A 23,596-nucleotide genomic window follows, 5' to 3' on the forward strand; every position below is an offset into this window, starting at 1 on the left:
GATTCTTTTGCATTTGATTTTTCACATTGTAAGCTCAAGGGCCACCTAACCTGACACACAAATATTTTGATAAAAATAGCTCATGTATCACAGATGCAAAGTACCCATCTTTCTGATTTAGTAAATAAGGTTATATAAGCCTGTGGTGTGGAGATTTGACATGAATGTATTGCAAACCATGCAGTTCCTTTCTGGAAGCTGAAATAAGGTGCTTTTAGTCCTCTGTACTCCGGGGACCCTCAGCCACGTCCATGCTGGTCTCCTATGCACCGCTGTGGAAAGCCACACACTGCTTTTTAACATCCTTCCTTAACATAAAGATTTTCAAGGGCTATACCTATGCCTTAGTGTCACATAGCTTTGCTGAGAGTCTGGGGAGAGGGGTGAAATGGTTCACAGCTCTCGACAAGCAGGTCTTTCCACTTACTCCTACTTACTTCTCCTTCAGTTACCAAGTCAGCCTTTGTGAAGGTAAACACATTCTAGGAAGAACCAGAAGTGCCCACATCTGGGCTGGAGTTTCTTCACGCAAACCAGCAAAACACCTAAACAAACATTATCTAGGGAGTCTGTGGTGCTGAAAGCTGACGCCATCTTTTAGTGTTTAGCTGAGAATCCTATAAACATAGCAAGTATTAAGCTTTCAGATGCATTTGCTGAGTATGCTATTTCTCTCCTTAGATTAACAAAGTACAAAGCAGTCCTCAAAATTCTGATTTTAGGGGCCAGCACTGTGGTGCAGTGGGTTAAGCCTCTACCTGCAGTGCCAGCATTTGAGTCCTGGCTGCTCCACTTCCCTGCTAATTCTCCTGGGAAAGCATAGAAGATGGCCCAAGTCCCTTGGCCCCTGCACCTACATGGGAGACCTGGAAGAACTTGTGGCTCCTGGCATTTGGCTGATACAATGCTTGCCATTGCAGCCATTTGGCGGGTGAACCAGTGGGTGGAAGATCTTTCTGTCTCTCCTTTTCTCTTTGTAACTATGCCTTTCAAATATATAAATAAATATTTTTTTAAAAAATATGATTTTAAAAGAATCGTAACTCCCACTGCTTAAGTAATTGGCTTAATTGTTGTTTGTTTAAAGTGGATAAATATCGGAGTGGAACATTAAAACAATACATTGTAATTATGGATTCTAATCAATGCAGTGATTCTGATATTACAGGTAATTTCTTGCTTCTGAAGTAAAATGTAGAATGGGTACTGGCTCTGTTCACTTTTTCTTTTCAAGGAGAACAGAGTAGAATGGCTAAAAGACAACAAGAGAGAAGGAACGAAAAGCAAATAATCAGAATAGTTTATTGACTCAGTTATCAATCTTTGAGTATTCTGTCATATTTGTGCAGAAAAAATAATTTTTAATATTTTAAAGCCCTTTCCTTATAACAGATTCCTTTTACTTACATTACATTGTTTGGTTTCCACAGCAACCCAGTACTTGGTATAATTTTTATTGGTCTCATTTTATTAATGGGAAAAATATTATCAGCAGTACTAAAATTAGCAGCAGCAGCTAGGGTACCCAGTCCTAAATTGTCTGATTCAAAGTTGCTGTGTTTTTGCCCCCACCTTGATACTTGTCTGATACAGTTCTCTGAAATAGGAATATGTGCTTGAAACAGACAAATGAATGTATCAGCCCATGAGGAAGGTTTGAGGATCTGGAGGGAACACCTCTCGTCTTGGTTGTAACTTTGCCTCATACATCTTGGAGAAGGTATTCAATTCCTGCATCCCTTGATCTGTTATCTATTAGATGAGAATGGGATGAAGTGCTGTAAAGATCGCATGAGAGTCTTGGGGACTTGGAAAGAAAGAGCTACAAATGCTCTCATATTATAGACCAATACTGTGATAGTGGTCAGCCCGGGCATTACCCAGTGTAGCAACTGAAGAAATAATGTTAATACCTCCTGGGTCCTCATTCAGATGATAGTTTCAAACAATATTGCACAAGTGGTTCAGAAAAGATAACTTTATTTAGGCATTGGAGTTAACTATCAGGTTTCAATAAATGAAACACTAGAGATTAAACAGCTAAGACATGATAGATAATAAGTAAATATATTTCAAAATTAATAAATAATATATACTTAAAATCTACTTTGGTTGGTGGTAGGGTTCTTTAGGCAAACTCCATACATTTGGGGGTTATAAATAGCATGTCATTCCCCCCCACACACACACACTTCCTAATAATAGCACACTTTTTCAGTTGTGTACATTTTCATTTGTTTTCACATCATAAGAAATTATTTCCCTGAATCTTGATGTGAATGGAAGGGGAGAGGGAGTGAGAAAGGGGAGGGTTGTGGGTGGGAGGGACGGTATGGGGGGGAAGCCATTGTAATCCATAAATCGTACTTTGGAAATTTATATTCATTAAATAAAAGTTAAAAAAAATTATTTTCCACTCAAAAGGGTCTTAATACAGCTCCACAAATGTGGTGAGTGAAGAGCACCTACAAGAATACATCAGAAGTTTCACTGAAAATGGAATTAAAAGATGAATTTAATTTGATGCAAAAAAAATTGAAATCATGTCTGCAAGACAGCTTCAAAGATTCGTAGAAAATGTAAATTAAGAAAAAGTGATCATAGATGTCAAGGTGTTTTTGCAGCATAATAAACTTATCGTTCAATTATGTTTTCCATGGACGTTTTGAAGTACTTTCATATTTTTTTTGCTCTGGACTTGGATAAAGACATACAAGATTTGAGTTAGCAGCATTTCAAAATTTAAGTCAAACCTGAAATATATTGAATTATCTGTATCTTTTAAAGATATTTATTTATTTTTTTTTTAATTTTTTGACAGGCAGAGTGGACAGTGAGAGAGAGAGAGAGAGAGAGAGAAAGGTCTTCCTTTGCCGGTGGTTCACCCTCCAATGGCCGCCGTGGCTGGCGCACTGCGGCCGGCGCACCACGCTGATCCGATGGCAGGAGCCAGGTGCTTATCCTGGTCTCCCATGGGGTGCAGGGCCCAAGGACTTGGGCCATCCTCCACTGCACTCCCTGGCCACAGCAGAGAGCTGGCCTGGAAGAGGGGCAACCAGGACAGAATCCGGCGCCCCTACCGGGACTAGAACCCTGTGTGCTGGCGCCACAAGGCGGAAGATTAGCCTAGTGAGCCACGGCACCGGCCTAATGATATTTTAAAGATTTATTTTATATTTATTTATTTAAAAGTCAAAATTACAGAGAGGGAGATACACACACACACACACAGACACACACAGATCTTCCATCTGCTGGGTCACTCCCCCAGATGGCTGATATGGCCAGAGTTGGGTCAGTCTAAAACCAGGAGCCAGGATCTTCATTTTAAATATTTTAAAATAATATGTTTTAATAGTCTGTAAAATTGAAACCAAGTGATTTGTGAGGATGATGAATGTGTTGTATAGCCCAAAGGTAACACCTTTCTTTTTGAGTTTTGCCGATCTTCATTCCTACTTCTAGAACTATTTTCTCCATCAAACAATGTAGAATTTCAATTTCTGTAGTAGAATAGCAAAAAAACACTTGTATAGAAAATGAGCTACTCCATATGGTTTCTAATAACTTCTTATAGTAGTAAATATTTAGGGGAAAGTTATATCAGAATCCATCATGTGCTATTATGACTAGATGTGCTTATCAGCTTTGAGGATATTGATACCAGTAGACACTGACTCTCCCTTCCCAAGCACCATGGTGCCTGAGTTTTGATGAAAAGTCCAACAGGAATACTTTGTCATGTCTCAGTTTTATGCCAAAGTCTAAGCCAGTACCGAGGCAAAGAGTGTATGTCAAACATCAGGGAACTGGATAGAAGAAAGATGCAGTGGAAAAAGAGTATCAAAGGACAGTCTGAGAGTAACAATACACTGCTGCACCATGAAGTACTGGCATTGGGAGGTGGTTGTGTGTTACTGAGTGAAAATGTTAAGAGGAAGGGGAAATGTGTTGGGAATGCCTATCAAAGAGAGATGCCATACAGGAGATGCCATACAGGAGTGCATTAATATTACAGAACAGAACTGAGTATTCTTGATCTCTTCTAATCTTTCTTGAAATCTGAGGGCTCTCAGAACATACCACATAAATGTGCTGTCCCCTCAATGAGTGAGGCAAGTAAATAGCACTGTGACCCACAAATAACATGTATTCCAGAACTTTTAACTGTTCTGTTAATTCAACTTAACTTTCCAATTTGAGTTTCCATTACCTATCTTGTAGTTCTCATTAATTGAGGTCAAAGCAAGGTCTTCAAGTATCTGGTCACAGGCTTGTCAAATTTCCACACATGCTATTGTTGGACCTCCTTTGTCTTGTAGCAATAGAGGAATTTTTCATCAATGTAGAGTACTTTTGAAGTGAAATGCGTTTGCAGTTATCAGAAACTCCAGCTATTCTTCTCCATTTAATCAGCTCCACAGTGAACATTGCCTGTCTCCTTCCATGGTTTAAGCAATAACCTTTAAGTAACTATTCCTCAATTTACCATCTTAACAAGTTCTCCCAAGGTCAGAATGCATCTATGTCAATCAAGGTAATGAAGTTTGGGGTTCTAACTTGAAACTTCACCGATGCGTGTACAATGTGATTATATTTTCAAAGACATGAAAGAGCTGTTTATAATATTGTATTGGTAATCTCTATTCTTTCTAGAAAACATTTGCCACTTTTGCTGGCAGCAGCATAATCTCAGGTCAAATATGTTCTTTGGACAATGATTGTTGTCTGAAAGCCATCAATATACAGAACATCCCCATAGCAATAGGCATGTAAATATATATATGTATGTGTGTGTATATATATATATATACACATACACATGACAGGTAGAGTCACAGACAGTGAGAGAGAAAGACAGAGAGAAAGGTCTTCCTTCCGTTGGTTCACCCCCAAAATGGTTGCTACGGCCGGCGCTGCGCCAATCCAAAGCCAGAAGCCAGGAGCTTCCTCCTGGTCTCTGGTGCAGGTGGAGGCGCCCAAGCACTTGGGCCATCCTCCACTGCCTTCCTGGGCCACAGCAGAGAGCTGGACTGGAAGAGGAGTGTGGGGAGCAACCCGGACTAGACTAAGTTACTGGAATTAAGACTTATTCTATGCATCTGCTCTCCCACAATATGGCGCTGAGAAGGGAGAAACAGCTTCTACACAGCTGCCTCCAGTTCAACCAATAAACTGTAGGACCTGCTCCTGATTGGAGGAGAGCAGCGTACTCGGCGTGTGGGTAGCAGAGTTGGGATTGGTGGAAGAGGACTATAAAGGAGGAGAGAGACAACATGCACCAGGAACATCTAAGGGGAACATCTGAGGGAACACCTGTGCAGCCCCCGAGAGAGCCAGCCGGCAGTGTGCCGCTCCCCTGCGGAAGTGGGGAAAGTGGCCAGGGGGAACCGCCCTTCCACAGAGGTGGAAGGGACGGTAGCCAACCCGGGAAGAACCAGCAGCAAACCCGGGGAGGGCCGAGCAGACAAAAGAGCAGCGCAGGGTCCTGTGTCGTTCCTCCACGAAGACGGGGAGCGACATAATGGTGCCGTGACTCGGATATGAAGCCTAGGCAGGGTTCAGTGTCGTTCCTCCATGAAGAGGGGGAGCGACAAGGAGCATCCGGGACTAGAACCGGTGCCCACATGTGTTGCCTGTGCCTCAGGCGGAGGATTAAGCAAGTGAGCCACGGTGCCAGCCCCCATGTAAATATATTTTTGTGTTTACAATGTGAGTAGAATTATACTTGAAAGTGTAGATATATTTAGGTAGATTTTATATAATGGTCTTAGGGTAATGATCTTTTTGTGTTTTTATGAAAAAAAATTAGATTATTCATTTAATGTGACCAAATACTGTGAATTCTTCGTCATAAAAATGATTTATGCTTAGTTTTAATACAATCATGCCTCATTTCACACCAGGGATATACTCTCAGAAATGTGTTGTTATAGCACCCTTTAGAATGCATTTATACAAACCTAGATAGTATAGATCAATTACTGAACATGGACTCTTGATGCAATCATGAGATGTGGAAACATGAAAGGTGTGAAGAGGCTTTAAGAATGTCATGGAAAATGCATAATTTGCAGAAAATACTACATGGATTTAAAAAGATTGCATCAAAATTAGCATATTTTACTTCCATTTTTACATAACTTTCTTTAATACTCTTGAATGAAGTTGTTGCTACCACAATAAGCATACCATTTTATTGCAATTTTTAATCTGTCATAATATGCCATTTTTTACATTTTACTTATTAATAGAAAGAGAACAAATTTCATGTGTTTCATAGATACAAGTCTAAGAATCATAAATATATATATGTAAGAATATATAGTTTCCTGTTTCTCTCCCTTCCTCCTCCTTTTTTTCTTTCCTTTGTTTCTTTTAATTTTTTGTAATAGCATACTTTTTTTTTGACAGGCAGAGTGGACAGTGAGAGAGAGAGAGACAGAGAGAAACGTCTTCTTTTTGCCTTTGGTTCACCCTCCAATGGCCGCTACGACTGGTGTGCTGCGGCTGGCGCACTGCGCTGATCTGAAGGCAGGAGCCAGGTGCTTATCCTGTTCCCCCATGTGGGGTGCAGGGCCCAAGGACTTGGGCCATCCTCCACTGCACTCCAGGGCCACAGCAGAGAGCTGGCCTGGAAGAGGGACAGAATTCGGTGCCCCGACCGGGACTAGAACCCAGTGTGCTGGCGCCGCAGGCGGAGGATTAGCCTATTGAGCCGCAGCGCCGGCTAATAGCTTACTTTCAATTTACTTTGTAACTACAGGATAATGCTCTTCTAAATAAAGAGTTCTATAAGTCAATAGTAGAGAGCCTACTGTTATGCAGAACTATAGACAAAGGTTATTAATCAAATCAGAGATGTCAATTTTGCTCATATACATTAAGTTTTTTTTTTTTTTGTACTCTATATATTAGTTACCACAAATCAGAGTAAACAAACGATATTTGTCTTTTTTGGGACTGGCTTATTTCAGTAAGCATAATGGTCTCCATATGCAACCTTTTTTGCACAATACATTTCATTCATTTTTATGGCTCAATAGAATTCCATTGTGTGTGTGTGTGTGTGTATGTGTGTGTATCACATTTTCTTTATCCAGTCATCAGTTGAGGACATCTGGGTTGATTTTGTATCTTAACTATTGAGCTGCTATAAACATGGTGATACAGATAACTGTTCATAAGCTGATACCATTTCCTTTGGGTATATTCCCAGAAGTGGGATGGCAAGGCCATCTGGTAGATCTATTTTCAGATTTCTGAGGAATCTCCAAACCATCTTCCATAATGCTTGTACTAGTTTACATTCCCACCAATAGTAGGACTATAATGTAATGACAAAATGTATAGTACAGTTAATGTACAAATCAGTAAGAGTCTCCTACTATCTCTAGGAATGTATAATGTACATATGTAGGTCCTATATTTTATAAGACTGGCAATGCAATTGATTTGTTTACTTCATCAGTACAAGCATGCCAGTGATACATTGCACTATTATGCTATGATGGCTACAATGTCATTAGGTAGTAGGAATTTTTCAGTTCTATCCTAGTCTTATGGAATCATTGTCATACACATGGTTTGTCATTTATAGAAGTATTTTTATCAAGTTCATGGCTATGTATATCTCAACTTCTAAAAGTCACTTGTAAGATACATTGACATCGTATGCACAAGTGATCCTCCTCATGGAAGTGTGTCCAATGTTGTGTAATTCTTGTTTCTAATTCTAGGTTTCTCCCTTCTCTCCTCTATGTTTTTATCCACAGAATGTATTTGTAGATAAACCAGCATTTCCGGAGTACAAAGTTTCTGATGCAAAGAAGTCCAAATTCATACTTCTGCATTTTAGCACTTTTAAAGCTGGCTGGGACTGGCTTATTCTGTTGGCAACGTTCTATGTTGCTGTGACTGTACCTTACAACGTTTGCTTTATTGGCAATGATGACCTGTCCACCACCCGGAGCACGACTGTCAGTGACATTGCAGTGGAGATTCTGTTCATTATAGGTAAGAACCAATAGTCCTTTTCCCTGGAGGTTGGTGTAGGGGAAGTAAGAGTTCCAGATTTTCCAACATGAATTTGAACTAAGAATTATGTCCATAAGTATGTTTCAGCCAGAGATTCAAAGTTTGGAGAATTTCATACTTGGATTTCTAGAAATTGCATCTTTCATGTCCACTGTTTCTGCATTCAAACAGGTCTAATCAGATTTCTGTGTTTCTATTTGTATTTGGCAGGAAAGAATGAACTAAAAATACCTAATAACTGTTTACTTTGTACTCTCAGATCCTTCAAGATCTTAATTATGTAGAGTCAGAGATGGGGCTTGGCAAGACTCCCCCAGTGGTGTCCTGACAGTGCCCAAGCCGGTACAGGGTTTTCTTCCTGCCCTTCCATGACCTAGCATAGCAACATGTTGATGGTGGTTTCAGTAAATGTCCTGGTTGTATAAGCAAAGGTTCCAGTCAATCAGGGGAAGCAGTGAGTAAATGACTTCAATTAAATAACAAGCTTCAAGGGATGTTTGCTACAAGAGTTTATCTTCAGATTACTGCAAACTTTGTTGGTGTACAAGTGTTCCAGTCTTATAAGCTTTGTCCTACTTCCCTATCCCTTAAACCTCTGTCCTGCATGGACCAAAGCCTGGCTATTGTCTGCTGATCTAGCGTGAACTCTAAGCTTAGATTCACCTCTTGTCACGTCTTGGCCATCATTAATAACTGTTGCTTCCTTCTTACCTGATCACGGCGATATAGAGCAACTTGTTTGTTGTAAAGATGATAGAACTTTTGGAAAATATTTTCAAGCAAGTGGGTGAACAAAGGAATGAGGAATTGATTTCAAAAGTTTGAAAGTGGACTGACACAGTGGCACAGTGGATAAAGCCACTGCCTGCAGTGCTGGCATCCCATATGGGCACCCATTAGAGTCCTGGCTGCTCCACTTCTGATTCAGCTCCCTGCTAATGCACCTGGAAAGGCAACGGGGTATGGCCCAAGTGTTTGGGCCCCTGCATCTATGTGGGAAACCCAGATGAAGCTTCTGGTACCTGGCTGCAGCCTGACCCAGCCCTGGTCAATGTGGCCATTTGGGGAGTGAACCGGTGAATGGAAGATCTCTCTCCTCTCTCTATCCCTGTCTCTTCCTCTCTCCCTGTAACTCTGACTTTCAAAGAAATAAGTAAAAAAGTTTTTAAAAAATAGTTCAAAGGAAAGTACATAAATAATGAGACTGATTGAACCCTGTTTCAATGGTGGTAGTAGGTTTTTTTTTCTGTTAAAACTTTGGGGCATGAGTGAGTTCTCGAGCCAGCTGTCAGCACATGTTTGCTCTGTATGCATTCGTCTGCTGCTAGTGTTGCTTTGACATCATTGTTAACATTCCATTTGCTGGGCAGACCCCCCAGAACCTCCTCAGTACCCTTGCTCCTACCCCAAAACTTGTGACTGTAATATGCCTAGGCCACTAGATGGCAATGTTGTCTAGTTAGGTGGCTCAATAGGCTGCATACCCAAAGAAATTTATCACATGTTCTTTATCAGCAAAGCATAACCTTGGGGGGCTGTTAAATAGCAAATAAAAACTTTCCAGTGTGAACAAGAACTTAAAATGCAAATCGTAGACAAATTGGGTGTGTCTATATGCCAATTCATTGTGGTTTTTATTGTGTTACTTTGCCAAACTCTTCTGTCCCTTCCAACTCATCCCTGATGCCATGTCTGTTAGCATCCTAAAATATTTTCATGAGCTGTGCAAAGTTCTCCAGAACTTCAGTAATCATTCAACATGTCTCAGTCTCAGGGTTTTTTTTTTTTTTTCCTGTGTGATAACAATTTCATAGGGCTTCATGAAATAATGGTTGCAAATATCTGCTTAACAACTATTTCTTCATCTGTTTTATTTACAACTGTTATTGGAAGAAGGTTGTATCATGAACTTTCTTTTCCATTCTTCCTGATGCTTATATACTTGAAATGCCATGGGCTAGAAGCCAATTCTGGTACTCAATGTTCATTAGCAGATGACAACTTTTTTACCCCATGAAAACCCGTAGATACAGCAGAGATATGTTATATTTTTGGTTTTTTGTTTCTACTAATGATGTTTTCCTCTACTAAACCAATGGAGATTGCTTTCTTTCATGAACATTGCCCCTAACATTTGTGTTTTTCTTGTTGTCATTTCTCCTGCTTTAGGCAGCAAGATTGATTCACCCAATAGGCAAAACGTATCCATTACTCATGACATACCAAAGGAATGGAATCCTATTGCTGTTTTCTATAAAGATTGCTTAAGAATTTCTGATTTTGGTCTTTGGTAGTTTTAGTGTGACTTGTCTGGAATCAATTATTGACTGATTTATTTCTATAAGCTGTAACAACGTCCCTGCATTTACGTACTGTCATCTTTCTGTTCTTTCTCCCTTTAAATGAACTTAAGTTCATCTATGTTTTATTTTAACGAGTTTTAAAAAACAGTTTAAAGGAATATTTTGATGTACATTTTCCTGAATTTTTATTCTGTGAAATATTTCAGAGCAGTGGCCTAAAAATTATCATTAATAAGTTCAAATATCAGGAATAAAAAAGTACATTGCCTGCAATATTGTATCTTTACAGTGCAAAGATAGTGATTGTGCCAATTAATATTTGTTAAATTAGTAGATGTAAAATCTATTTGCATATTGGACATGCTATTTCTTTATGTAGAATATTGTTATTAAATTGACCTTGTATAATCAACTGGATAAGAATCGTTAAAAAGCAATTGGAAAAGGAGAGTTTTTATACAGCTAGAACATGGTATTTTAAAAAGCAATTTGTTATTTTTACCAACAATATGCAAATATAAGCTAGTGTGATTATTTATTCTTAATGGAGAAGAATTAAATGTTTCATGGAAAAAGGGTTCATAGTCAAAATTAAAGTTGGGAGAGGACATATGCCTTTCAGAGACCAACAATCACTTGAGCATTGTAAATCCTCTAAGAAGTTAAGTGATAAAGAAATCTCTTTAAATGGGATTATCTAGCACCTTGCAAATTTATTTTTACCTCAGAACTTGTGCCCCCCACCCCGGCCTTTCATAATTCTCTTTTGGGAAGACTAACTTAAAAATGTTCTTTCCAAATAAAATCACTATAAAGAAAGTGTCTAAATGTAAAGATGCTAATAGAAACTTAGACTTGAATGGTGAGCTTGAGACTCTTTCGAGTATTCTGTCACTCTTGAATTTTTTGTAAGCCACAGTGATTCTTTGGGCTTCATAGGATATAATGCTTGGCTATGAGTTGCAAAGTTTGGCTATAAAGCCGCCCATAGGTTGGAAATGATCATGAAAACTTAGCTACTGATTAAAAGCCTTATGGAAACTTAAAATGAGAAGTTCCTTAATGGCCTCTTATCTAATGCACTGTTTTCTTATTTCATAAGTAGGAAAACAGCCCAGTGATATGGGCCAGACCCCACAACTGACTAATGGCAAGTGAAGCCTCCTGGTTGTTGCATCAGGATTCTTGTTTAATAGTTTATGGTCACTAGGTTCCATTTTCTGCAAGATTCCACTGAACCTGCTCCCCACTATTTGTAGCAATGAGGCAGCCAATGAGAAAGAAGAACCAACTACCCTCTCTCTTTTGCATTAACACAGAATTTAAGAGTCGGAATATAGTCTTGGTTGTGAATATCCATGTCTTACCCTCACAACCCTCATTTCTGTACTAAAAGAAAAAAAAGAATCCAATTTTGTGTAGGCATCAGTATGCCCAGACCCATATAATAACACATGAGTTGTCTAAGCCACTGCTAATTCCATTGCCCTTCATCCATTTCCGATATAGTACTAAGTACGTGGCAAATTCTATCCAACAGAATATGAAGAGGCCATGTTGGTGGGTCAGAAGAGGTAAAAGGTCCCTTGGAAATCATGCTTTTTGCTGAAATCAAAAAGGAGACATTCAATGAGAAAAAAAAAAAAATCTCTGCAGCCCCATTCTTTCCTTTCTGGAGGTGACTGAGTGTGATGTTTGTGAAGCGTGAGGCCATCTTGCAATAGTTAGGAGAGCCATGGCAAAGAAGATGGCGTTGCATAGAGTACCTCCAGACTCCTGGTTTGGTGATATTCAAAGCTCCTATCATGGAAGTCACTGTTATTTGGATATTGATTGCTAGTAGCTATTTCATTGTAAAAATAATCACCACTGCATCATCTGTGACACCATCATCTGTGGCCTGTACCATGGGGCTGTTGGGGCGACTACGTTATATTCTTTTGAAATGAAATAGTGTGGCCTTTTTCCATCCTGTCATTCCACTATAAGTCTAGCTAGGAAACAATTTGCTCATATTTAATATCTGCTGTTATAATCACAAAGGCTTGGAGTAACAGGCTATGCCATAAAGTCATAGGTCTGATCCACATGGTCGCTAATAACTCCTCAGAAAGCTAAAGGCCAAAGGAAACATAAATTGTACATTCTGTTTGCTCCACATTTACAATAGTCATAAATCCCTGGGTTATTTAATAGAACTTCCAAAATAATAGAACAGAAATACTAATGGGGAAACATAGAAAAGGTAATAGTTGAGAATTTTCCACAATGAAAGGAACAAATGACTCCTGAAATTAAGAGTACTCTGGCTACTGAATAAGATAAGTAAATAAAAATGTGTCCACACTTACATAGGTTACAGTGACACTGCAAATTATAAAGAATTAAAAAGAAGATATTCCAAACTTTTAGAAAGAAAACAGATTTACTTGCAGGATAATAATTCTAATGAAATCAGTTTTCTCAGCAATTGTATTGTTTAAAGACGAAGAAAAATATCCACCTTACTATTAAAAATCTCTTTCTTGGGGGCCGGCGCCATGGCACAGTAGGTTAATCCTCCGCCTGTGGCACCCGCATCCCATATGGGCGCTGGTTCTAGTCCCAGCTGCTCCTGTTCCAGTCCAGCTCTCTGCTATGGCCTGGAAAAGCAGTAGAAAATGGTCCCAGTCCTTGGGCCCCTGCACCCACGTGGGAGACCAGGAAGAAGCTCCTGGCTCCTGGCTTTAGATTGCACAGTTCTGGCCATTGCAGCCATTTGGGGAGTGAACCAACGGAAGGAAGACCTCTCTCTCTCTCTCTCTCTCTCCCCACTGACTGTCTGTAATTCTAACTCTCAAATAAAATAAATAAAATCTTTTAAAAAAACTCTATGTTTCTTCTTTTCCCTTTCTTTCTTTCTTAAACCTATCTTTTTCTTTCCTTCCTTTTCTTTATTTTCTTCTCATTTCTTTCTTTCTCCAAGTTCACTAGACATAAGGAAATGGACACAATGAGGACATTCTCACAAAACAAAACAATCATACTACAGATTTAGTAGGAAGAGAAGCAAGCCCAGAAGGGAGGAGTGGATTCAAGATAAAACAAGAATTCGAATGAAAATTGATAAAATATTTTGACAAATTAGATTAGTTACTGGATAAAAAACAATATTGCCTTGGTGGACTCAAACAAAAGAGCAAGTTATAGCAGATACTGTGGAATGTGTTGATAAATTTAATTAACTGTTGGCTGAAAATGTATTACTGAATTTTATATTTTTAAAATAGGTGGAAATCAAAATTCTAAACAATAATTACCAGGTAAAGACAGCAGTAAGTAGATCAAAAGCAATACTCATGTATCACATTTTGAGATGGTCAAAATAAGAGTAAAAAGATTGAATCCTAGAGAATATTGCCAAAAAACTTATAATTAGTTTTGTGTATTAAAATTTTGAAATAACTACGTGCAAAATGAAAAAGTAAGCTATCAATATATCCATGATTTCTAAACAATCAAAAATTAAAAATATGAAATACTATGAATCTAAAAGAAAAGGATTAAGTGTTAAAGTGATCATATAGATAGAACCAAATGTTAAAGTGATCATATAAATAGTACTAAGTGTTTGGTAATAATAGATAGAAGTAAAAAAGGAGTGAATGCTCCAATATGGGTGGCAGTTCATACAACAGACTCATAGAATGACAATTGCCTGAAGTAGCACTATGACCTCAGAATCAGCCCTTAATCATCCTGGTCTGGCTGAAAAGCCGACGGGAACATTTCAGGCATGGAAAGACAAGACACTGTGACAAAAACATGTTCTACATGAAGGACTTCTATGAGCAAGACCCCAATGGAAAGAAGCAGTCACCAAAGAAGGAGGTACTTTCCTCTGAAGGGAGGAGAGAACTTCCAATTTGCCTAAGGCCTTTTTGAAATACTGAAGGAGAGTCTCTGGATCAAAAAAGTTTCCATAGCTTAAGCAGCTCATGTCAATAGCCTCGAGTGATCACTAACATCATACATAAGAGTATTAATTACTAAATAAACAAGAGTCACTGTGCACTAATTCCCATGTAGATCCTCTGTTCTCAAAAATTGTATTATGAGACGTAATAGTAAAACTTGTTCTCAAAGAATTAGTTTGTTTTTGTGTATTAACTGAAGAATATTCTTACATCACACAAATTATAGTTATGTCTAAGTGCTTGCAAAAGATATAGGTTCCTCTTTAAAGATTATAAAGTTTCCAAGAAAAAGCAAAATTACCATCAAAATGCAATGACTTTGAATAGCTTTTGTTCTTGTTTATTTAAAAAATTTTTTTGTTTTTAGTTTTTTGTTTGTTTTGTTTTACCCTTCTCTCTTTCTTTTTCTTTTTCTCCCTCATACAAAGTGCTGAACTCTTTGCCTAGAATAGAGCTAATTTTCTGTGTATAAAGTTAAATGAAACAGATCTTAGTAAAAAACAATACTGGAACAGGAGAGAGAAGAGGCAGAGGGGGTAGAAGTGTGGGTGGGAGGGCGGGTACAGTGGGAAGAATTAATATGTTCCTAAAGTTGTATTTATGAAATTAATGCAAATAAATTAAAAAAAAAACAAAAAAAGAAAAGGAGAGAACAAATAAAGAATAAAAATATGGGAAATTAGAAGATAAAAAATAAGGTAGCAGTGTTAAAGCAAGAATATTAACACATACAACTGCAAGTGTTTCTTTAAATCACATAAACTTTGAACATTTACTTGATTAATATAGCTCTTGTTGAAATGCAGTTTGTCCATGCTAATATATTTTGTGAGAACTCTAGGTTCCATGTTTCTTTCTGATTTTTTTATAATACTCTAAATTAGATACTTTATGTAATGGAATAATTCATGGAGATAATGCCATCAATAATGTATTATTGTTATTTATTTCTGTTTTATCCATCTATTCTAATGCCCTAAGTAAAAGACAAATGCAAATTTCATTTCCCAATACATGCAGGTATTTCAGAGTTCATGGGAAACATGGAATTAAAAATTATTTTCTTTGAGTCTTTTTTTAAAAAAAAACTTTGAAGTCCATACATAAGTTTTTAATAATATAAATTTTCATGAAATTTTTGAAGTATCTTTCCACCTGAATGTCTTAATCTGAACATTAAAGAAATGACAAATATGAGAGGAAACTGTCTCACCATATATATAAGAATGATAATGCCCTGTGACTTACCTATTACCATAAATGGACTAGGATAGAGGGAGCATGTGTTCATAAAATATGGTGCTTGTTTGAGACAGAGCAGAAACATGAAAAATGTAATGTTACTGAATTTAGAAACACCAAAAATGTGAATTCTTGATTTAGAAATCTGCTGCAATTGTGAGGAATTTTTTCTACTTCCCTTTCCAAATATGAACTCTGCTAAATCATTCATTGCTCTTCCAACTTTTTCCAAAATACTTTCTTAAAGTATAAACAACGTGCCTGCTCTCTTTGTAGAAATGGCATAATTCATGTGTTTCCCATTCACATATTTTCCATTGTCATCTATGGAGTTTGCACTTGCTGTTGCATTAACAACTTCTCTCCATCATCCGAGAAGTTTTAAGGTAAATAAATACACAAATAATAAAGAACTAGAAGCACATATATGTTAAATATATTGAGTAGTTGTTTAAATATTTTTAAATGACAGACACATTATGATCATTTGAGCATAAGTGTAATTCATGATATGTCATTCAATTCTTTAAATACTTATTAACATCTTGCATGTGATCACCCACGTGACTGGGCATGGCAACCCTTAACATAGCATGGAAGATCCTTCATGGTCTGGACACATTTTCTCCATTCTTTCGCCTATCACCATCTGTAGCTTCTTCCTAAGGCTCCAGTGACTTGGAGTACCTGCTGTTCTTCAGTTGTGCCATTCCTTTCACGTCCTTGCATATGCTTTATTTCTGCTCCCAGAAATAAAAATTAGCAAGACAACCCCTTAGTTCCTCTTTACCCAAATTCTTCTTATTCTTTAAGTATCATCTGTGAACTCTTTTAGAAAATCTTCAGCGTTTCTACCTGTGTTACCACAGGTTGGGCTTAAAAGTTCAATTATGCACTGTTGCAATGGTTTTCCTTCTCCACTTTGCAACCTCATATCACCAGTATCTATTGGCCTCTGCACACATACACTGTAAACTATAAGTTTCCATAGGGTATGGACCAGACAATGCATTTATTTCTGTACTTGCGCCACTAATGCACAGTATCTGACCCACAGTAGAAACTAAATTAATGTTTGCTGACTAGCATAATTCAGATAAAATAGGAAAAGTATTAAGGTGAACAACAGCCTCATTTCCAAATGCAGGCCTATGTGTTTTCTTCAGGTGGCCCCACAATCAACTATTTTTTTTAAAGATTTATTTATTTATTTGAGAGGTAGAGATACAAACAGTGAGAGGGAGAGAGAGAGAAAGGTCTTCCATCTCCTAGTTCACTCCCCATATGGCCACAACGGCCAGAACTGCGCTGATCCAAAGCCATGAGCCAGGAGCTTCTTCCACGTCTCCCACATGGGTGGTGCAGGGGCCCAAGCACTTGGGCCATCTTCTACTGCTTTCCCAGGCCATAGCAGAGAGCTGGATCAGAGGAGGAGCAGCCAGGACTAGAACTGGCGCCCAAATGGGATGCCAGCGCTTCAGGCCAGGGCTTTAACCTGCTGCGCCACTGTGCCGGCCCCAGAACAACCACCCATTTTTAAATAGTGTAGCCCTCTTTAGAGTTCCTAATGCTTAGCATGATTAAGTAAATGGCAGGTATCTTAGGAAATCCTGCAGCTTTTAGCACCTTACCCAGAACCTTGCAAAAACCCTAAGAGCTTGGCAAGCTCCCCTAGATGGAGTGTAGGGTAAACATGGAATGAGCCCAACATCTTTACATGCTGGGTGCCAGCGTCTCTGAATGCCCAACAAAGAAGCAGACCTAGGGAAACACACAAAGGCAAGGATGTTCTATAGCCTTAGCTCAGATGGACACTCTAGCCACTAGGCAACCAAAAAGTAAAAATTTAAGAAAAATTTTATTTAGGAAAGCATTTTCTTATCAATTAACTAATCATCATTACTTTTTATTGCATAATTTAATCATAAGGTCTGATATGACACAACACTTCGAGAGATGAAAAGAGTACTAAAGAAACTGAAGATTTCTCTCCATGTTCAAAAACTTATACAACGGTTAAACAGACAAAATAACTTCTACAATGATAGGAGATTTGCATAAATGTAGAAAACTCTTGTCAGAGAGTAGAATAGTGGCATCAACCTTGTCCTTAGCAGCTAAGACTCCACGACTTCAAGGATGATATTGGTTGTGTATTTTGAAATAGGTGTGTAGCTGGTTTATATTAGCCACAGAATGTAGGCTTGAGTGGAAAATGAAGGTGTACAGGAAAGTGGGGTGAGAGCCCCTGACCCTGAGCACTCGCAATGAGGAGAAGCTTAGCTATGGACGAACAAGAAAGAAGCTGAGCTTGTGGTTACCCACTCATTGATAATCCTGTCTAATCACAGCCATACCAGCAGAAGGACTTCATTGTGGAGCCTGCTATTTCCAGAGACCTTCCACAAACAGGGTCTTTGGATAAATATTTTATTCTTAGAAGAAAGATTGAGCTGTAATGTATTGGAGTCCTGGTGCTTGGTGCATAGTAGCTATTCCATAAATTTGTGTTTAACATTTGAAAGTGAGTATGTCTAGGAATCAATTGCAAGAATAAATAAAATTGTTACTCATTTTGGGCTAAATTAAACATTAGCCTAGATAAAACTGATGGGCTTACCAAGAAAAATCTAAGATGTAAAGACTAATTTTCAAAACTAGTAGTATTATATAGCTATAAAATATTAAATATTTAAAATATATTTACTTAAATTATCACTGACTAATTACATTCTTGTTTGCCTATCTCAAAATGTTTTTAAATCTTTATTTACATGAAGAGCAGAAAGACATACAGCAAGAGACAGAGAGAGTTCCTTTAAGTTACTTCACTACCCAAAAGACTGCAGTAAGCCCTTGACTGGGCTGAAACCAAGAGCCAGGAACACAATCCAGGTCTCCCATGTGGGTGGCAAGTGCTCATTTATTGAGTCATCACCACTGCCTCCCAGAGTCTGCATTGGCAGGAAGCTGGGGTCAAGAGTGGAACTTGGAATAAAACTTAGGCACTCTCATGTAGGATGTGGGCATCTTAACCTCTAGACTAAATGCCCTCTTCCCCTCTCAAAAATTTTAAGGAGGACCTTATATATTAGAGCATAATTAAAAAGCTAAATTGCACAACAATATGTATCCCAGTTTGTGTATGAAGAAACTAAAGCTCAGAGTTTAAATCACTCTTTAGAGAAATGACATAAGGAAAATGAAATGTAAGCTGACAACTTTGAACAGTACATCTAAGATTAATAGTTTTATATTTATTATTTTACTTAGTGATTGTAAAAAGGGCTATGGAAGAGTTTTTCAGTCAGAGCCTCTTCTTTGTCAAATGGTGCTTGCTAGACTTTGTCCAACTAGTGTTCTTTCCACATTGATGGTAGTGATTCCATTGTCTTCCTGGATTTCTAGTGTGTGCTGTGTTCCTTTTTCCTGCCAGGATTCTATTCAATCTCTTTCATGAACTCTTCTCCCTTTCCCTGTACCTTCAGTCAATTCCTCCTGCTGGGTCCTAACCTTGGGTCTCTCCCCTTTCTCTGCTGTATCACACATTCACCACGAGTGTGATTGCATCACCACCTGTTGTCTTAACGTTAGGGGTTCCCAAAACAATATCCTCAGCCTGATTACTTCCCTAAATTCACATGTGTGAATTCAACAACGTATAGGATAGCATTCCAATGAAATGCAGCTACTTCAGATATCACAGGTGGGAAACTCATTACCTCCCCCACTAAATCACATGTTCTCTCTCTCCCTCCCCACCCCATCCCCGCTCTCCTCCCTTCCTCTCACTTTCATCACTCTCCCATCTGTAGGTTAAATCAAACTCACATTCCTCTAAGGTCTTCCTCCTAGTTCTCCCTTCTCATTCCTGCTGCTACAACTTTAGTTCTGGTCACCATCAGCTCTGGCTGCTTACCACAAGCCCAGACTTCTCTGCCTACATTCTTGGGATCCATTTACTGTGCTATAGTCTGATTTTTGTTGTTTTCATTATCATTGTTGTTTTAATAAAGTGACATCTGGGGCCAGTGCCGCGGCTCATTTGGCTAATCCTCCGCCTGCAGCACCGGCACCCCGGGTTCTAGTCCCAGTTGGGGCACTGGATTCTGTCTCGGTTGCTCCTCTTCCAGTCCAGCTCTCTGCTGTGGCCTGGGAGTGCAGTGGAGGATGGCCCAAGTGCTTGGGCCCTGCACCCACATGGGAGACCAGGAGGAAGCACCTGGCTCCTGGCTTCATATTGGCACTGGCCATAGTGGCCATTTGAGAGGTGAACCAACGGAAGGAAGACCTTTCTCTCTGTCTCTCTCTCTAACTCTGCCTGTCAAAAAAAATAAAAAAATAAAAATAAAATTAAAGTGACATCTGAGCATGTTACATCTGTTCTGAAAAACTCTCAGTCATTTCCTATTCTTGAGCTTTAAATAAATGCATATGTGTGTCTCTACCCTCTTCCTCTTTACCTTGCTAACTCTTATCCACTCATTAGGACACAGTTCACTGTTATCTTCTACCTGTCTGTTTCAAGCCTCACCTGCTATAGCTGTGTCATTTATTCATTCTTGGTGTTCTTAGAGCACTCATCACATGATTTTATAATGTCCTATTAAAATCACCCATATCCCCTACTAACCCTTACTGTCTTTGAATGTATGAACAGAGCATTATCCATCTTTGTACTCTGAGAATCTAACCAATCCATGTACATTGACATGCTCAATAATTGCTAGTTGAGTAAATATAAGAAGGGAAATCAGCAGCAGTTTAATTTTACTGAAGTAGAGATTGAACTCTAGGAAAGGTAATAAATTTCCCAATGGAAGCACTGCAACTTAGTGGGAGAGTCGGAATTAGGACCCAGTTATATTTTATTTTAAAGCCAGTGATTATCCTAGTGGATTATGACATTTTACCTTATTCCTACATTTAGTTGAACTAAAATTACCATTTTAAGGAATAAAATACAAAGGATGTGTAAATATTTTAAAAGTTCTAATTTTGTGTCCACAGCATGAGTAGTAGTGTGGTTTCCACAGAAATCAATAACTTTTGTTGTATTCCTCTGGGGAAACCTCAAGCTTTTTAATTTCCACTGGATAACCTGAAAAGTACAGTGAGACAGGTGGTAACACTCAAAGTGCACTGGAGTGAAACAAACAACTAGAAAACCAAGCAAGAAGTAGTTCTCATTCACTTTGTTGTGAAACAAATAATGAAGAAAATCACTGATTCTTTCATTTAACAATATAAAAATTTATGCTATGGATACACGCTCAAGGCATGAAATTAGATTGATAACCATAGAGTAGGTGCATGGAGACAGATAGAATGTTCCTTGCTATGTAAGAATTAACAGATATTAAAGTCTAGGGTGTGGGGGCTGACACTGTAGCACAGCTGGTTCAGCCACTGTCTACAATGCCAGCCTCCCATTCTGAAGTGCATATTTCAGTCCCAGATGCTCCACTTCTGACTCAATGCCCTGCTAATGAACTGGGAAGTCAGTAGATGATGGTGCAAATAGTTGGGCCCCTGCCACCCATGTGGGAGACTCAGGTGGAGTTCCAGGCTCCTGGCATCATCAGCCCCAGCCATTGTGGCCATTTGGGGAGGGATCCATTAGATGGAATATCTCTCTCTCTCTTTTTCTTTCTGTCCCTCTCTCTGTCACTGTAAATAAACAATTTTTTGGCCGGCGCCGCAGCTCACTAGGCTAATCCTCCGCCTAGCGGCGCCGGCACACCGGGTTCTAGTCCCGGTTGGGGCGCCGGATTCTGTCCCGGTTGCCCCTCTTCCAGGCCAGCCCTCTGCTGTGGCCAGGGAGTGCAGTGGAGGATGGCCCAGGTGCTTGGGCCCTGCACCCCATGGGAGACCAGGAAAAGCACCTGGCTCCTGGCTCCTGCCATCAGATCAGCGCGGTGCGCCGGCCGCAGCGCGCGGGCCGTGGCGGCCATCGGAGGGTGAACCAACGGCAAAGGAAGACCTTTCTCTCTGTCTCTCTCTCTCTCACTGTCCACTCTGCCTGTCAAAAAAAAAAATAAATAAATAAACAATTTTTTAAAAGTCTAGAGTGTAATGAAAGTCTAGAATATATTATATCCCTTTGATGTAAGGTTAATGGTTCCCAAAACTATACCCTGAGCCTGATTACTTCCCTAAATTCACATGTGTGAATTCAACAACCTATAGGATAGCATTCCAATGAAATGCAGCTACTTCAGATATCACAGGTGGGAAACTCATTACCTTCCCCACTAAATCACATGTTCTCTCTCTCCCTTCCCCTCTCCCCCACCCCATTTGCTGTTCCCCCTTCCCAGGAGAAACTATGGGGAGGTTAACAGCTGTAGCAGTTAGCAGGGTTTTTTTGTTGTTGTTGTAAATTGTATTGTAGCAGGCAAAGTTGTAGCATGCAATGCTGGCATCTGACATAGATGCCATCTCATGTCCTGGCTGTTCCACTTCCAACCCAGCTCCCAGATAATGGCCTATGAAAAGCAGCAGAAGATGGCCCAAGTGTTTGGGGCCCTACCACCTATCTGGGAGACCTGGAGGAAACCCCTGGCTCCTGAATTTTGTCTGGCCCAGCCCTGGCTGTTTCAGCCACCTGGGGAGTACATCAGTGGATGTACAATATCTCTATGTTTCTAACTCTGACTTTCAAATAAATAAATAAACCCTTAAAAATAGTGAAAACAAAAGATATCAGTGGTAAGGAGGCAGATGAGCATATAGTATTTCATGTTTGTGATGCTGAAACATGTCTCCTCTATATAGTGCACAATCACATCAGGATTCATACAAACATACACACATACCTGCACCCACATATTTTCAGTTCCTGATCAGACCATTGGTTGGATTTGTGCACATTTATTGGGGAGGTGAAGATAGATGACCACCTTCAAGTAATCTGGATGTGTTCTGAGAGACTTAAAGTCCAAGGATGGCTAGACAATAAAAGGTTTATGTCTATCCTGAATTACCATACCTTCTTTATCTGAAATTCAAAGATGTCTCTCTCTCTCTTCTTTCTTTCTTTCTTTCTTTCTTTCTTTCTTTCTTTCTTTCTTTCTTTCTCTCTCTCTCTCTCTGTGTGTGTATCACACTAACTGATCCTGTTAATACCCTGGCATTTACAAGCAACATCAGGAGTTTCAACACACAGGAATGGCTATAGCAATGATGTTTGCTGAGTTGATACTGATCAGTATTTCTCTAGATATTGCAAAGGGAACACTACTAGGAAGGCTGCCATCTTTGGTAAAAGCTGGAGAATTAGGTGACTCCCTTGTTCATAATGATGAAAGGACGTGTTTTGACTGGCCTGTTGAAACCAATCACCAAAATACTAATCTCACAGGGCTAGGAATTGTTAAAATCCACATGGAAGAAATAAGGCAGTGGATTTTATTTTGTGTATTAATGTCAATAAGACATTTTAACAAGAGTTATAACCATAATTCAATGGTTTATGAGATACAGAAATTTATTTATCTTTAATTTCATGTTCTGCTGTTCTGTAGAGTGTATTAAAGGCTGATACAGAGAAGGTTTTGTGTGTGTGTGTGTGTGTGTGTAGGGGGGTTCTCTTGGGCAATCATTTGGGGACTGCTAATTGCTATACAATTTTAAGCAGTGGCTTCTATAGTTACTCCATCCATCTGTATTTAAACCAACAGAAACAAAAGCTAATGAGCAGAGAAGAGAAACTGTGCACAATTTTATGAGCAGATCACAAAATTTGCACACATTACTTTCATTGCTAGGGCCTATTCCTGTGACCATCATGGCTTTAAGGGGGCTGGAGATTATCATCCCTGCTACAATCTGTTTATTCGGGAAAAGGAAGAGTGTGAGCTTGGTGGACAGCTATTTTTTTGCCACTGTTTCTCACATTACATACTAATGTTGCCCTACAGTATTTTAAGATTAAAGGAAGGATGGAAAAGAAAAGCGAGAGAAATTTTAAATATTAAAGATAATTTCCCCATCATTCAACTCAAAGAGAATATGGGGTACGTTGTGAGATAGATGATCATACCATATGTTATCAGG

General features: G+C 39.0%; 1 protein-coding gene across 1 annotated transcript in view; it reads left to right on the top strand.

Moving 5' to 3' along the window:
• The window catches only part of KCNH8 (potassium voltage-gated channel subfamily H member 8), a 451,930-nt gene that overhangs the window by 243,812 nt on the left and 184,522 nt on the right, over positions 1-23,596 (top strand). The window contains exon 5 of the mRNA XM_002716200.5: positions 7,776-8,016. Coding sequence (XP_002716246.1) covers positions 7,776-8,016 — 241 coding nt within the window. The remainder of the gene's footprint in view (positions 1-7,775; positions 8,017-23,596) is intronic.

The sequence above is a fragment of the Oryctolagus cuniculus genome, chromosome 4, assembly GCF_964237555.1.
Source record: "Oryctolagus cuniculus chromosome 4, mOryCun1.1, whole genome shotgun sequence".
NCBI classification, from domain to species: domain Eukaryota; kingdom Metazoa; phylum Chordata; class Mammalia; order Lagomorpha; family Leporidae; genus Oryctolagus; species Oryctolagus cuniculus.